Source organism: Eutrema salsugineum, unplaced genomic scaffold (assembly GCF_000478725.1).
Source record: "Eutrema salsugineum unplaced genomic scaffold, Eutsalg1_0 scaffold_1, whole genome shotgun sequence".
NCBI classification, from domain to species: domain Eukaryota; kingdom Viridiplantae; phylum Streptophyta; class Magnoliopsida; order Brassicales; family Brassicaceae; genus Eutrema; species Eutrema salsugineum.
The window spans coordinates 3,615,065-3,628,119 of NW_006256909.1; the positions used below are offsets into that span (position 1 = coordinate 3,615,065).

Genomic DNA, 13,055 nt, shown 5'->3' on the forward strand with positions numbered 1-13,055 from the left:
AAATCAACCCAGTCACGGAAGAAATGTTTACCAAACACAAATATATCATCATGTGGTCTATGTTTATGATGTGATTTGTTATCTAGCTTTTCAAAAAAAAACATGGGGCATGTAATTCGTAGCTAAAATTACACAATCTAGTCGCCATGAAAACCAGAGCTTAGATCAATTCTCCACCACCAAAGGCTACAGTTAGGGACGCTTTGCTGGTCCGGCCACACCAAGCTATACGAAGAAGAAATTATGGAAGAGAGGGAAGCAAATGACTCTACTAGTGGTGGTACATAGCAAGTAGCATTAAGATTTATCATATATGATTGTCGTCTTAGAAAGGTAATGTCTGCATCTGAGATGAAATGTCTTTCTTCTGCAGATCTGGATTCATTGCGACTAGGGTTTGCATCATCTGAAGCATCTCATTCGTGCTAGCATTTGCAAACGGAGCGACATCGAAAGGTACTGATCTCCCAGCCATGGGATCCTCGGCTCTAAGGCCTATACTTGTAAGGCGTCTGATATCATCATCGATAAAATCTTCAGTCTCTGGTATTTTTCTTTCGCTTAACGCTCTATCACCGAAGAGCAGCATCATTCCTGCTTTAAAAAATCTTGTGGCTACGGAAAACAAAAAAAAAAAAAAGTCACAAAATTTTATATATGCTGCTGGCAAATAAACATAGGCAAAAAACCTTAGCAAAAAGCCTACTCGATAAGCAACTTGAAGAATATCTGCCTTCGTAGAAGGTAGAACATGAGGCTTGAATGAAGATTTGAATCAAACTTGGTGAACTCAGAAAGATAGTACTCAGCGTTCTCTATCGAAGCTGCAACAAAATGAAAGAAGAATTTTTAAACGTTAAAGCCTAGAAGAAACACACAAAACAGCCAACATCAAAGATTTTTTTTGTTGAGGAGACTAGCTTCCAAACCCCGTTTCAGATCAGCGCTCATGGAATCCATTCTTTATTGAAACCTTTTTAAATAGGGAAAATGGTTTATTTTTATTTTACAATCAGATTCGCTTTAACTTACGCCACAAACCAAAACCTCCAGCTGATCAGAACCCCCAAAAAAAAACACCCAACAAATTTGTGCGGATCAATACTAGATTTGAAAAGAAACAACAGCTCTTGAGAATTACCGAAGATAAACTCAGCCAGGCGGCGATTCGGATCGGGAAGGAGAAGAGAAAGGAATCGAGAGAATCAGCGATGATTTTTGGTTCAGACAATCATAACCAAGCCCAAGCCCAAGCCTAAGCCCAAGCCCAGTCTCAATTAGCTCTTGCCGCAAGCTTTCTTTTATTATTCTCCTTCGTCTTGTGTTGAAATAATAATTTATTCTCAACTGTGGTTTGATTCGACCCGATGAGGCGAAATAGCCTACCAGAGTTTATTGGCTATTTTCGTCTGGTTTTATTGAAATCGCTAACTAAACCGTTTTTTCTCCATCTACAGGTTATACCAAACATACAGAGAGAAGAGAATAGGTTTTGCGATCTGTGATTTTCGGAGAAAGAAACGAAAATGGCGTTTAGAGGGAAGGAGATGATGAAGAAGCTGGTGAAGAAAATGGGACCGGAGAATCTTACGCCGGAGCTGAAAGAGAAGCTCAAGGCTTGTGTTCCCGATTCCAAAGTCGTGATGGGCAGAGCCAAACGCGGCCTCTATGCCGGCCGCCATATCCAGTACGGAAACCGAGTCAGCGAAGACGGTGGAAACAAGTCAGTCTCCTACTCTATCCTCTCTCTCTCTCTCGATGTGTTTATATACAAGTGTTTATCAGTAACTAAAGGTTGTGTTTGCTTAGAAATTGATATGGTCGAATTTCGTTTTTTAGAGCTTGTGATGATTTTGCTCTAAATGAAACTAATTGTTGGTTTTTTAGGAATGCTTTCTTGATTTTAGGGGCTTTTTAGACTGTTGAAATGAAATCTGGATTTGCTTTTGAAACTATTCAATAGGCTTCTAATTCCTAGCTGATTAACAGTTCCTTATGTTGTTTATCTCTTGATGCGTTGCATCTGTGTCATGCCTTTCTAGAGATTCTGAATATTTGAACAATGCATCATACATGGTGTGAAGAAATTTATCCACACTTTCTAGATAGAAATGTAGGATCCATGTACCTCTATGTGGCGGAAATCATTTTCTTGATTTCTTTGTAAATAAATGTAGGTTCGAGCTCAAAGTGTTCATCTAATTCCCTCATTGATTCTGAATTTTTTAATCTCTGTGGTGTGATTTGAGAACAGGTCAAGAAGATGCTGGAAACCGAACGTACAGGAGAAGCGATTGTTCAGCTACATATTCGACCGTCACATCAAAGTCAAAGTCACGACACATGCTCTGCGCTGCATCGACAAAGCTGGAGGAATAGACGAGTACCTGCTCAAAACACCATACCAGAAGATGGACACTGAGATGGGTCTTTTCTGGAAAACCAAAGTGGAGCAAAGATACGCAGAGCTAGGTCAGATGGAAGTAGCCTTTTTCACTCCAGAGGATGAAGCCAAGTTCGAACAAGGATTCAAAGACTTGAATATAGCTAAGAAAGATGCTCGTAGGGAAGCTCGAAAGGAAGCTAGAAGGAAGATGTATGGAGGTGGAGAAGGGAAAGGTGAGGAAGAAGCTTCTATTGAAGCTGGAGGGTCAGAGTCACACCAAGATGATCATGGTTGGTTAGAAGCTAATGCTTAAGAAAGATGCTCTCTTTTCCTTTTTTGCTGAGTTTTTTCAACGTTTTGGATTTTGAAAGATGAGAAAGAAGTAAGAAGTGAGGTTATAGGTTCGATTCCTCCCTACGAATCCCCATAACTCATGTTTTGACTTTGATGATCAATATTGAAAAGTCTTGTAATAAACAGTTTACACCTCTTTGGAAATTAATGATATTATTGCTCTTCACTCTTGTTTGGACCAGGTAAAAAATAAAACACTTTCTGTTTTGTTTCCGTCGAATCACTTATGAAAAGCCAAAACATCGAGGATATTAGCAGAGTAGTATTTTATATTTTTTCCTGGGTCAAATTAGCAGAGAAGTCTAAAAATTGGAATTTGTTTAGAATTGTTTCTCTTCGTTTTCAAGAAATTTGATTGTTTTCAACTAGTTCATGTTCATATAAATTTGAAATTAGTTCGTTATCAAGATGATTCTATATTGGCAAGTGAAAATAAATTTCTTTTCGATCATCTTATGAAAGGTTTTCTTTTTTATCTGCTTATTCTATCTAAAAAACCATCAACATATGATAAAGCTTTTGTTTCAATATAAACTTGGACAGACTTTTGTGATTGAAGCTCTTTAAGTTTGGCTGTTGATTGTTGAGTCTTTATTACAAAAGTTTGATTAGAACATCGTTTTCTTCTAATAATGTTTTTATGTCTGGTGGGAAATTATTGACACGCAATTTTGCCACACATAAATAAATCAGAAAATAAGGAAGAAAATAGTATTAAACAAAGAAGCAAAATATGTTCAGTGTTAAATGTGTTACCTCTGATTTAAACATAGTATGTAAACTCATAGACATTATGGCAGAGGGATGGATGCTGCACGAATACATTTTTTGGTTCACTCGTTGTAAAGTCCCAAGATTTGAGTTTCTCCTCAGAGCCACAAGTGAGGAGGAACAACACTTGGTTTTTATTTTGGCCTCCAAGGTAATCAAATGCCAAATCGTTTATGCTATATTCATCCGCAACAATTTAAAAACGACAAAGACATTGGTTACCAAAGAGTTATATAGCCAAATAAAAATAAAAAGAGTCACCATGCAAACAATGAAACTAATTTTCCAATGGAAACTTGTCTTGTTATTGCTTTTGTTCACTGTGTAGAGGTGGACCAACTTGGATGAAAAAGCCACATCTGAAAACATATATAATATAGATTGATCACTGTTTTTTTGTGTGTGTGCCAAAAAATATATAAATATTTGATTAGAAAGATATAGTACCCTAAGCATTAAGCAATTGTTACTAGGTGTGGAATATCGAGTGCACAAATATTGTATTAATTCATTATGTAAATTTTGGCTACTACAACTGGTGCTTTATGAGTTTATTGATCTGCTGAAGGGAGCTTCATCACCGCCACCACATTGATGATCCACGAGCAATGTTGTAATTTTGATAATTATGGCAATTAGTCATAATTGGAAAAAAAATATGAACATAACTGAAAATAAATAAATATGAACATAGTTAGGGGTGGATCCACATTGTAAAAAGGTGTGAACCTGCCTCATACTAATTAGTAAAGTTATTTATTTAACATTTGTATATGTTGTTTTCTAGGATTATATGGTGCGGATATCTTAAGCAAAACTCAAGGTGAAAAGTTGGATAACCAATTTTTTCCATTTTTCTTTGATTCTTTTGTGTGTGCTTTTTTTTCCACCTTATAGCACACTGTTTTCACCTTATGGCACAGTATTTCAATTCTTTTGACATGTTTTCTTTTCATAATTATCATTTTTTTACCTTTTTTCCTTCTTTGAAGCCAAAAAATGTCTTCTTAAAAAGTTAACTAATTATTAAAATATTAAAGTATTAAAACATTATATATTCTTATGTATGAGTCTGTTTAAAAATCATTAGAAATAGTATTTTCACAATTTTTATGATTTTCTGAATTTCAAAAATTAAAAAAATATCATTGTTCAAAAAAACTTATATTGGTTAATATATTAATTGGATTTTGTTATGCAAATTTAATATTATAAAATTGTGTTTTTAATTTTGCCCCATACAGAATTCTGTTCTGGATCCACCCCTAGACATACTCATCCATCCTCTCTTTGAAAACGTTCATCTCAAATTTGATTTAATCAGCTGATTCCGTACTAGGCAAACTTCTTCTCAAACAGATCCATCATACGTAAAGGTACTTGACGACTATAATCAGAGGTAAAAAAACAATTTTTTCATGATTGGCAAAAAAATAAATAAATAAACAGATAAAATTAAATATCATAAAACTTACTTTTTGTAAAAATGCAATATCTCTTAACGCTTCAAATAGAAGTAGAGCAGGATTGAATATTTGTTTGCCGTGCTAGTGGTGTATAGGATTCGAAATACTTGTGTGTGTTGGTTGATTAGGATTTAAAATGCGTCTTTTCCTTCTTGCATCACATCCCTCATATAAGTCCTATGAAAAAGTCTCGAATTGTTAGTTGAAGGTCTGAATATAGAGCACTTTCATCGCAAATTGGTTTAGTTAGAAGGTTAGTAACCGGTTTAATATAATTGAGGATCAACCACTAATTAATTTGGCTTATTTGCAAATAATGAAGTTACGTACTAAGCCTAACCGGTTTGCACATTTATCTTAAACCGTGGTGACGGCTCGGGTTCTCTCACGTCATGTGGATATAGAGCAGCTAGCACAGCCTTCACTTGCTCCGTATCAGCTGCTTTGTTATTCATAGACCTATTTACATAGATATAATAATTACTCCAGAGCACTGGCATTGACCGGAAGAGAGCTTGAGGCCAGGCCAGTGCATGAGCATGACTCCTCATGCTCATCAACCCAAGTAAGCCGTCTCGTTTATAGATATTTGTTCAGGTTCTTGTTGTGTGTTGTGGATATGTGAATAATGAAGCAGGGAGTAGAATGTGTTGCATGGTATTGTGCAGGGAAATAGAAAATGTAGGATCCATGCACTCAAAACACCCTATCTTGTATCTAATGCTTAAGAGCGATGCTCTCTTTTTCTTTTGCTGAGTTTCTTCAACGTTTGGATTTTGAAAGATGAGAAAGAAGTAAGTGATGTTGCAGGTTATAGGTTCGATTCCTCCTCTACGAATCCCCATAACTCATGTTTTGACTTTGATAAAGTCTTGTAATAAACGGTGTACACCTCTTTGGAATTGGATCTCTATTCACCCTTTTTCACATAGTTTGTCATTTTCTTTCGAATCAAATTTTAACCATTCATTTCTTTTCACATACTCTTTCTCAACTAAAATGTTATTCTACATTGGATCCACCAAATATTAAATTATTATTTATTTTCTCTAGTTTATAGATTTTTGTTGCACTCCCAAGTAACCTGATTACCCGATTTTTTTTTTTAAAAAACACCAATAATAAAGCATTTTTTGTATTAAAAAAAACTTTATAATTAAGTAAAAGAAAAAAAAAAGAAAAGATACAAAATCAAGGATAAAGGCTAGAGGTTTGTTGCCCAAATAAAGGACAGATAATTAAAATACATTATCCTTCGTCGTGCATAATTCGTCATCAAATACTTAGAGGGGTCTTCGAATTCTCATGATGTTTTTTTCTTTTTTCATCTTCTGACCAAACAAAAGATAGTTTCTTGTTTTTCTTTTGTTAATTGGTCAAATTAACTTTTGTTTATTATCTTTAGTTCTCTACCACTACCTAGAGACGTCGCAATCTCTACCAACCGTCAGATATTCCGGTCCCATTATAGACGGCGAGGATCTCTGCGTCTTCGTCATTTCAGATTCTTTTTTGATAATATATCGTCAATTATGAAAATGATTTTTTGCTTTAAGGTTATTATGGAATAGAAATAAATATTTGATTTATCATTAATTCGAAAAAAGATAAATTTACTAAAGTTGAAAACCGAAGAAAAAATATCGCCAACAAGAACAAACGCTCTTCTATTTTATTCATTTTTCCATTTCCAGGAAGAAGATAGGACGAACTCGGAAAGTAATCATCCAACAAGATAAAGAGCTTAAAGCTTCTAAGATTTCTTCTTTTTCCCTGGTAAATTCTTTTTCTTTCTGAATAATCAACGTCGTTTTTAATAATGTTTTCGGTCGAATTGACTTGTGTGTTTCTGATGTTTTGGAAATTAATGATATTATTGTTCTTCGATCTCTTGTTTGGAACAGGCAAAAAAATAAAACATTTTCTGTTTTGTTTCAGTCGAATCACTTATGAAAAGACAAAACATGGAGGATATTAGCAGAGTAGTTTTGTTTTTTTTTTTTCTGGCTCAAATTAGCAGAGAAGTCTAAAAACTGAAATTTGTTTAGAATTGTTTCTCTTCGTTTTCAAGAAATTTGATTGTTTTCGACTAGTTCATGTTCGTAGAAGTTTGAAATTAGTTCGTTGTCAAGATGATTCTATATTGACAAGTGAAAAATAGATTTCTTTTGGATCATCTTATGAAAGGTTTTCAATTTTACTATATGCTTTGTCTATCTAGGAAACCATCAACGTATGATAAAGCTTTTGTTTCGGATATAAACTTGGACAGACTTTTTTGATTGAAGCTCTTTAAGTTTGGCTGTTGATTGTTGAGTCTTTATTACAAAAGTTTGATTAGAACATTGTATTTTTCTTATGATGCTTTTATGTCTGGTGAAAATTGTTGTACTGCAGATTTTAGCAGTTTAGACATATTTTAATCTGAACATCATTGTTCTTTCTGTTTCTGTGAGAACTTTTAAGTCCACATGAATAGTTTTTGCTTCAAGAATTTTTCCCCTTTATGCGACTAAAGTGACTGATAAATGTTTTGTGATAAACTAAGGTAAGGTAAAGGATATTTTTGTTTCAGGTATTGCATCCATTACATGGATCGGTGGTCGGGTAAAAAAGCCATTGAGGCGCGACCTGACTCTCAGAAGGGGGTTGGTGTTCTTTTGAAAGATAGATTTAACAGCAATATTTGCAGCGATGAGAAAAGATCTATGAAGTTTACTCGGTTTGTTGGCTCTTCAGAGAAGAAAGAGAAGTCAGTGTTGCCTTCAAGCCGCTCTTTGCCAAATGGGAAGGAAGTAATTGGAACTTCCTCTAAGTTTTGTGGCTCTAGCTCCTCTTCCGTGAAAAGTGAGAAGCAACCATTGTCTCAGATAGCCATGGATTCATCAGAGAGCAGCAGGGGTAGCGAGGACGAGATAGAAGCAGAAATCTTGGAACCCTCCCGTGGAAGAGATAAACCAAGAGCTCACAACAAATTTATTCATGCAAAGGTTAAAACACATGAAGCGGAATCGTCAAACTTGCCATCAAGCTCAAGAATTAAGAGAGGTTTTAGGCAGAGATTTGGGTTGAGCAAGCAAGAGTTTCACCCTGGTCCCTCTGGCCAGTCAACATCTGCTAATAGAGGATGCAGCCCTTTATTATCTGGTGTCATCCCAAGTGGTTTTGGATTGGAGAAAAGATTAAGTCGAAAGGTAGATACAATCAATAAGAGAAAAGTTCATGGAGAAAGCAGTTCTAGCTCCTCAGCTAGGGGTAAAAACATAACAGAACTTCCTGTTGAAGACAGACGTCGTGGTTTTAACCCGAGAGGTTCTGTTTCAGAAAGCAGACGAGCAAGACATTGCATTTTGAATGATGACAACGATGTTGCTTCAGTTGGCAGTCAGAGATCCGTAAATAGAAATAATAGCCGCATTAGATTCTCAAACCGAGGGAATGGTAGAAATGGTTTATCCTCTATTACAACAACAGAGATGTCTCACACTGAAACATCAAACAATCTCAATTCTCCTGTCTCTTTGGAGCTGTTCTCTGGTTTTCCAGAATTTGGTCTCTCTGGTTCCTTATCAAGTCCAGATAGTTTTTGCAGTTATGATTTAGATGGGATCTCTGAGGTAACTATTGCTTGTTACTTTACAACTTGACATCTTGTCTGAGCATCATCAACTTTACATCCTGTTTTTATTTTGCAGATTTTGCCAGAACTTGATAGGATCGAACAAGATATTGAACTTAATTACGAAGTGAGAGTTTCACACGTTTGTTGTGTTTCGGATATTGTAATGTGTTTTTTTTTTATACTCATAAAATTTCCTCTCCTTTAGCAGGAACTTCTTATCATGGAAACAGGTTTACTTCTCGGTGGACTAAGCTTATATGACCAACACCGAGACATGAGGCTGGACATCGATAACATGTCATATGAGGTTTGTCTTTACATCTTTCAAACCCATGTCATGCTTTGGAACATAGTATTTTTACACTTTTGAGTGCATGATTACAGGAACTACTAGCTCTAGAAGAAAGAATTGGTACAGTAAGCACTGCTCTCACAGAAGAAGCAATATCAAAGTGCTTGAAAACAAGCATATATCAGAAGAAACCTTCAAGTTATGGGTCTATCACCAAAAGTCCTTGTGATCACAAAGAAGATGCCAAATGCACTATTTGCCAGGTCCGTCTCCTTTTTCATGTTTTGTTTAGTTAGAATCAAGTCTTTTGGCTTTGATGAAATCTCAAGTAAAATCTGCCATGAGGTGCGAAGTGAACAACACCAAGCTTTGCTTATTGTTTGAGAAAAGTCTTGCGGGTGTCGTCACATAGTTTAATGGAAATCTTTGATAAATTACTGGCGTTTCATTGATGATGATCATGACAGTGAATATAGAACTGATATGGATATGAGAAAAACCAGAAATCTTGTTTCTCTTTTCCATAGATTCATACTCTGATCTTTTTGGTTATCAGGAAGAGTATACAGTAGGAGATGAAATTGGGAGGCTACACTGTGAGCACACATACCATTTGAAGTGTGTGCAAGAGTGGTTGCGGATGAAGAGTTGGTGCCCAATCTGCAAAGCCACTGCAGAAACCTCCTCCTCTAAGTAACCGTCTTCTTCTTCTTCTTCTTCCTTGTTCGTCGTAGTATTTCTATCATCTAAAGCCTGTGAACAACAATGGAATCCGTCTAAACATGGCCTCACCATTTCCTTTGTGTACATACCAATTCACACCGGCTCCGTCTCTCTCTATATATCTTTTGTTTAGTAACACAACACGCATGTGTTTCTCTTCGTCTTTTCGCCTATTTCCTATTTAATTCCGTAATGTAAAGCAAGAAAGGCACAAAAAATGTCATCTTAAACTCTGAATCTCGGACAATATGTTGAAAAGCAACAATGAACTTGGTTATTTGGATCTCTGAGTCGCCTTCTGCATATTTACAAAACATATCTCGTCGTCTTCTGAAAAAGAGAATATAACGAGCTTTTGAGTGAGACAATAATTCTGTCTGGAAATAGATATATGATGAAGAAGACTCACCAGAAAGTGGGGACTTCATATGTTACTACTACAGGGTAGATACAGCACTTTTGTCAAAAGATGGAGTTTTGGTTTACAGAAACAATGAATTCCCCTGCTTGGTAGCTCTGAACAGTGTGATTTATAGGAAACCGATGTTCTCACTAGCATGATAGCCATTAACCTCACAGACATATGAAACAGAAACGAAGATGAAAAAACCAACTAAGAGGAAACATGAGCCGTTTCAAATTTGCATTTAAATGAGGGCCACGAGTTTCCGCCAAAAGAGACCAACAGTAAATGGTAGAGTAATAGAAATAGGCAAGAAAACAAGCAGATGACTGTAAAAAATGAGAGAATACATTGAAAGTAACACTTTTTTTTCATTGAAATAAGAAAACAAAAATGTAAAAGTAAATGTAAAAGTGTTGTCAATGTGTTTCCAAGATATAAATTCTAAACAATTCTAAGACTATGTTACATACACAGCAATACTGCAGCTATTACATGGATGTTTGTACCTTGCTCCCGCCTCAAAACCCACAGTATCTCTGCCAAAACTTTCTCTTGATTCCCTTATCGGCTTGCGTGTTATACACAGAGCTTGAAACCCACTGGGATGGCCAAATCACTACTGCTCTTACAACAACACGTAGTTTCAATTGAAACACGGCTCTTCGGGCTTAGCTGCATTTTGAAACATCTACTAACCTGCCCCGAGTCTGCGGCTGCAGGACATAGATGTGTCTCTAAGCCAGCAGGTCCATCTTGGGATTCTGGCAAGGCTTTAGAATCGTTTTGCTACCAAAACCAGTGGCCAGTTTTTTCCGGACCATAGCAGCTTACTCAGACAATTTTGCAACATCCAACATCCCAAACATTTATCTTCACACCCCTTCTTGTTCCTCAAACGAACGCATGGAAATCCTCTCCCGAAGCAATGGCCAGTCTTCGCCAAGTTGATGTGGGTTTAGCTCCATTGCAACTCTAAAATCAAGCAAAGACACCGAATGCTGTTCTTGCGTTATGTCAGACATTTGGTTGCTACTCGGCCGCACCGCATTTACAGTCTCGTCTCGGCTATGCAGTTTCTCTAAAATTTGGTTTCCTTTCGTGGACCGAGCTCCAGCCAAATCAACGCATGACTTGATCAGTTTCTTCAGGTACACGTCCAACATGTTATTCAACATACTAGAACACTCCGCTGAAACCCCTCCAAGACCCTGTGCTACGGAGATATTCTCCATCCGCTTTCTAAGCATTTCTGTGTCTGATAACCCACCACTGTCATAGCAACTGATAAAGTCAGGTCTGGTCGAGACTGGAACTGTTCTGCGGGCCCTACCGACACTAGCTGAGCAGAATGGAATCCCTAGAGGTGCAACTACAGGACTCTTGGAAATAACCAATCTGCCTCGCTCCTCTTGAGCTTCATCATCTCTGCTAACTTGAGCTGCGACCTTACCTTTATCCGGTACTCTCGTTTTTTCAGCAGGACAAAGAAATGCACCTCCTCTTTCATCAGTATATCGACCTGATCTTTGATAAGCAGAAGGACCCAAATCCCCGTTCTCGGTGTATCTATTACCGCTCTTGTCTTCTCTACAAAGTGGTTGATGCAACAGACTTTCAACCTTTCCGTTTGGTCCAAGGGGACTAGGCCTATCTCTGATCGTCCCAACACACGTTCCAGACCGAACCTTAGGAAACACCCCATTTGACCAAACAGGATCATTCCTATTATGGTTAGGGATTAGAGATCCGCTTTGTTCAGGCCCATCTTCTTTGTCAGGGTGACCGGTTTTGTGAACTGGAGGCGGGGATTTAGCCAGAGATGCGTTTCTCAAGATCGAGTGAATCAACTTGTTGTGCAGAGGAAGATTCTCCCTCCCCAAAAGACGGTGACATGACTTATCAAACTCACTCTTAGTAAGCTTCTGACTCAGAAACCTTCCCAAGTAATAAAAATACCTTCTTGATCTTTCCACTCCAATCTTCTTCACTATATGCACTTTCAGCTCAGCTAGATCGATCCTGGGATCTTGAGGGCGTTGCATATTTCTCTTTGTACTTCTTCTTCTTCTTCTTCTTCTTTTTCTTCTAAATCCGAAACCCGATGAAAAAGTCAGAGGAGTGCACAAAATGCACCCTCTCAGCGTCTAGTTATCCTTGACACCAACAAATCCAACGCATTAACTTATAACTTGTCAAACTCAAATCCAGGAGCATCTCAAGAACTTAGCTGAAAGCGTTTTAGTACAGGACACTCCAGTTTCATTTCCAAAACGACCCAGAACAAGTAAATCTAGGAAGCCAAATCTCATCTCCCCAAAACCAAAACCCTAGAGATCATTATCCACTATCCAGCTCACACCAAGAACCTTCAAATTCAACCTCGGCTGATTCAGTGTCACGATATATATAACAAACCCTAGCTCAAAGTTACCAAATCAAATCCCTTAGAAGGAAGAATCACCAACTAACCCTTTAACCAGCTTCACGAGACGAGACTGCACCAGAGCAGAAAAATCCAGCATTCTCTTTCACGCCCAATTCGGAAGCTAAGAAGTGGAGAATCCCCGGAATTTCGGTTGGAGCCAATCGAGATCAGTGGAGCTGGGAAAATGATTCGAGCTCGAGAACAGAGCAACGGATTCGAATTGCCTAGAAAAAGACGAAATTTCGAATTGAAGATGGAGGAAGCGGGCAATGAGAAGCGGGACCCAAAGCTTGTGAGCAGAAAAACACCAAGTGTTGGCAAGATTGATTTGAGCAGTAACCTTTTTGCTAAGATTGACCAGAATTATTCAGACAAGATACAAAAAAAAAACCGAACAAAAGAAGTAACTTCCCCCGACCAACCCAATGATTTCTCGACTCCTTTGTTACTCTTGTGCTTCGCTCTGATTAATTTCTTCGTGGGCTTGTTTGTATTGCTTTCAGATGTGAATGCCCGAGCTTTCGCTCTTCTGTGTTTATAGCTTCGATCGCTACTTATTGGGTTTTGTTCGTTTTCTTCTTCTTCCTTTTTTTTTCTGTCTGTTTTTTTT

General features: G+C 37.4%; 3 protein-coding genes and 1 long non-coding RNA gene across 7 annotated transcripts; 2 read left to right on the forward strand and 2 right to left on the reverse strand.

The window, feature by feature from the left end:
* Positions 1-87: 87 nt before the first annotated feature.
* Positions 88-1,240, reverse strand: LOC112081837. 2 transcript variants are annotated; one of them, XR_002896730.1, is made up of 3 exons: positions 1,142-1,240; positions 707-824; positions 88-615 (listed from the first exon to the last, which is right to left on the reverse strand). It is a non-coding gene; the product is annotated as an uncharacterized LOC112081837 (long non-coding RNA). The 2 variants fall into 2 exon arrangements; XR_002896731.1 differs by lacking the exon at positions 1,142-1,240 and adding an exon at positions 1,033-1,114.
* A 23-nt stretch (positions 1,241-1,263) lies between these two features.
* Positions 1,264-2,904, forward strand: LOC18030236. Its single transcript, XM_006412525.2, has 2 exons — positions 1,264-1,723; positions 2,255-2,904. The coding sequence occupies exons 1-2, from the start codon at positions 1,527-1,529 to the stop codon at positions 2,697-2,699; spliced, it is 642 nt and encodes a 213-aa protein (XP_006412588.1). The 5' UTR covers positions 1,264-1,526; the 3' UTR covers positions 2,700-2,904.
* A 3,695-nt stretch (positions 2,905-6,599) lies between these two features.
* On the forward strand, positions 6,600-9,752 carry LOC18030237. Of its 3 annotated transcripts, none has more exons than XM_024149476.1 (6): positions 6,600-6,753; positions 7,553-8,594; positions 8,673-8,723; positions 8,805-8,906; positions 8,984-9,154; positions 9,448-9,752. In XM_024149476.1, the coding sequence occupies exons 2-6, from the start codon at positions 7,569-7,571 to the stop codon at positions 9,586-9,588; spliced, it is 1,491 nt and encodes a 496-aa protein (XP_024005244.1). In that variant the 5' UTR covers positions 6,600-6,753; positions 7,553-7,568; the 3' UTR covers positions 9,589-9,752. The 3 variants fall into 3 exon arrangements, with proteins under 3 accessions (XP_024005244.1, XP_006412589.1, XP_024005245.1); XM_006412526.2 differs by having other exon boundaries at positions 8,808-8,906; XM_024149477.1 differs by having other exon boundaries at positions 6,606-6,753; positions 7,526-8,594.
* Positions 9,753-10,367: 615 nt separating this feature from the next.
* Positions 10,368-13,032, reverse strand: LOC18030238. The gene is made up of 2 exons (XM_006412527.2): positions 12,490-13,032; positions 10,368-12,386 (listed from the first exon to the last, which is right to left on the reverse strand). The coding sequence occupies exon 2, from the start codon at positions 12,060-12,062 to the stop codon at positions 10,893-10,895; it is 1,170 nt and encodes a 389-aa protein (XP_006412590.1). The 5' UTR covers positions 12,063-12,386; positions 12,490-13,032; the 3' UTR covers positions 10,368-10,892.
* Positions 13,033-13,055: the final 23 nt, after the last annotated feature.

Coding starts and splice junctions, on each gene's coding strand:
- LOC18030238 (XM_006412527.2), bottom strand. CDS start 12,062: ATGCAACGCCCTCAAGATCCCAGGATCGATCTAGCTGAGCTGAAAGTG.
- LOC18030237 (XM_024149476.1), top strand. CDS start 7,569: ATGGATCGGTGGTCGGGTAAAAAAGCCATTGAGGCGCGACCTGACTCT. Junction 8,595..8,672: donor ATTTAGATGGGATCTCTGAG/GTAACTATTGCT, acceptor TTTATTTTGCAG/ATTTTGCCAGAACTTGATAG. Junction 8,724..8,804: donor ATATTGAACTTAATTACGAA/GTGAGAGTTTCA, acceptor CCTCTCCTTTAG/CAGGAACTTCTTATCATGGA.
- LOC18030236 (XM_006412525.2), top strand. CDS start 1,527: ATGGCGTTTAGAGGGAAGGAGATGATGAAGAAGCTGGTGAAGAAAATG. Junction 1,724..2,254: donor AGCGAAGACGGTGGAAACAA/GTCAGTCTCCTA, acceptor ATTTGAGAACAG/GTCAAGAAGATGCTGGAAAC.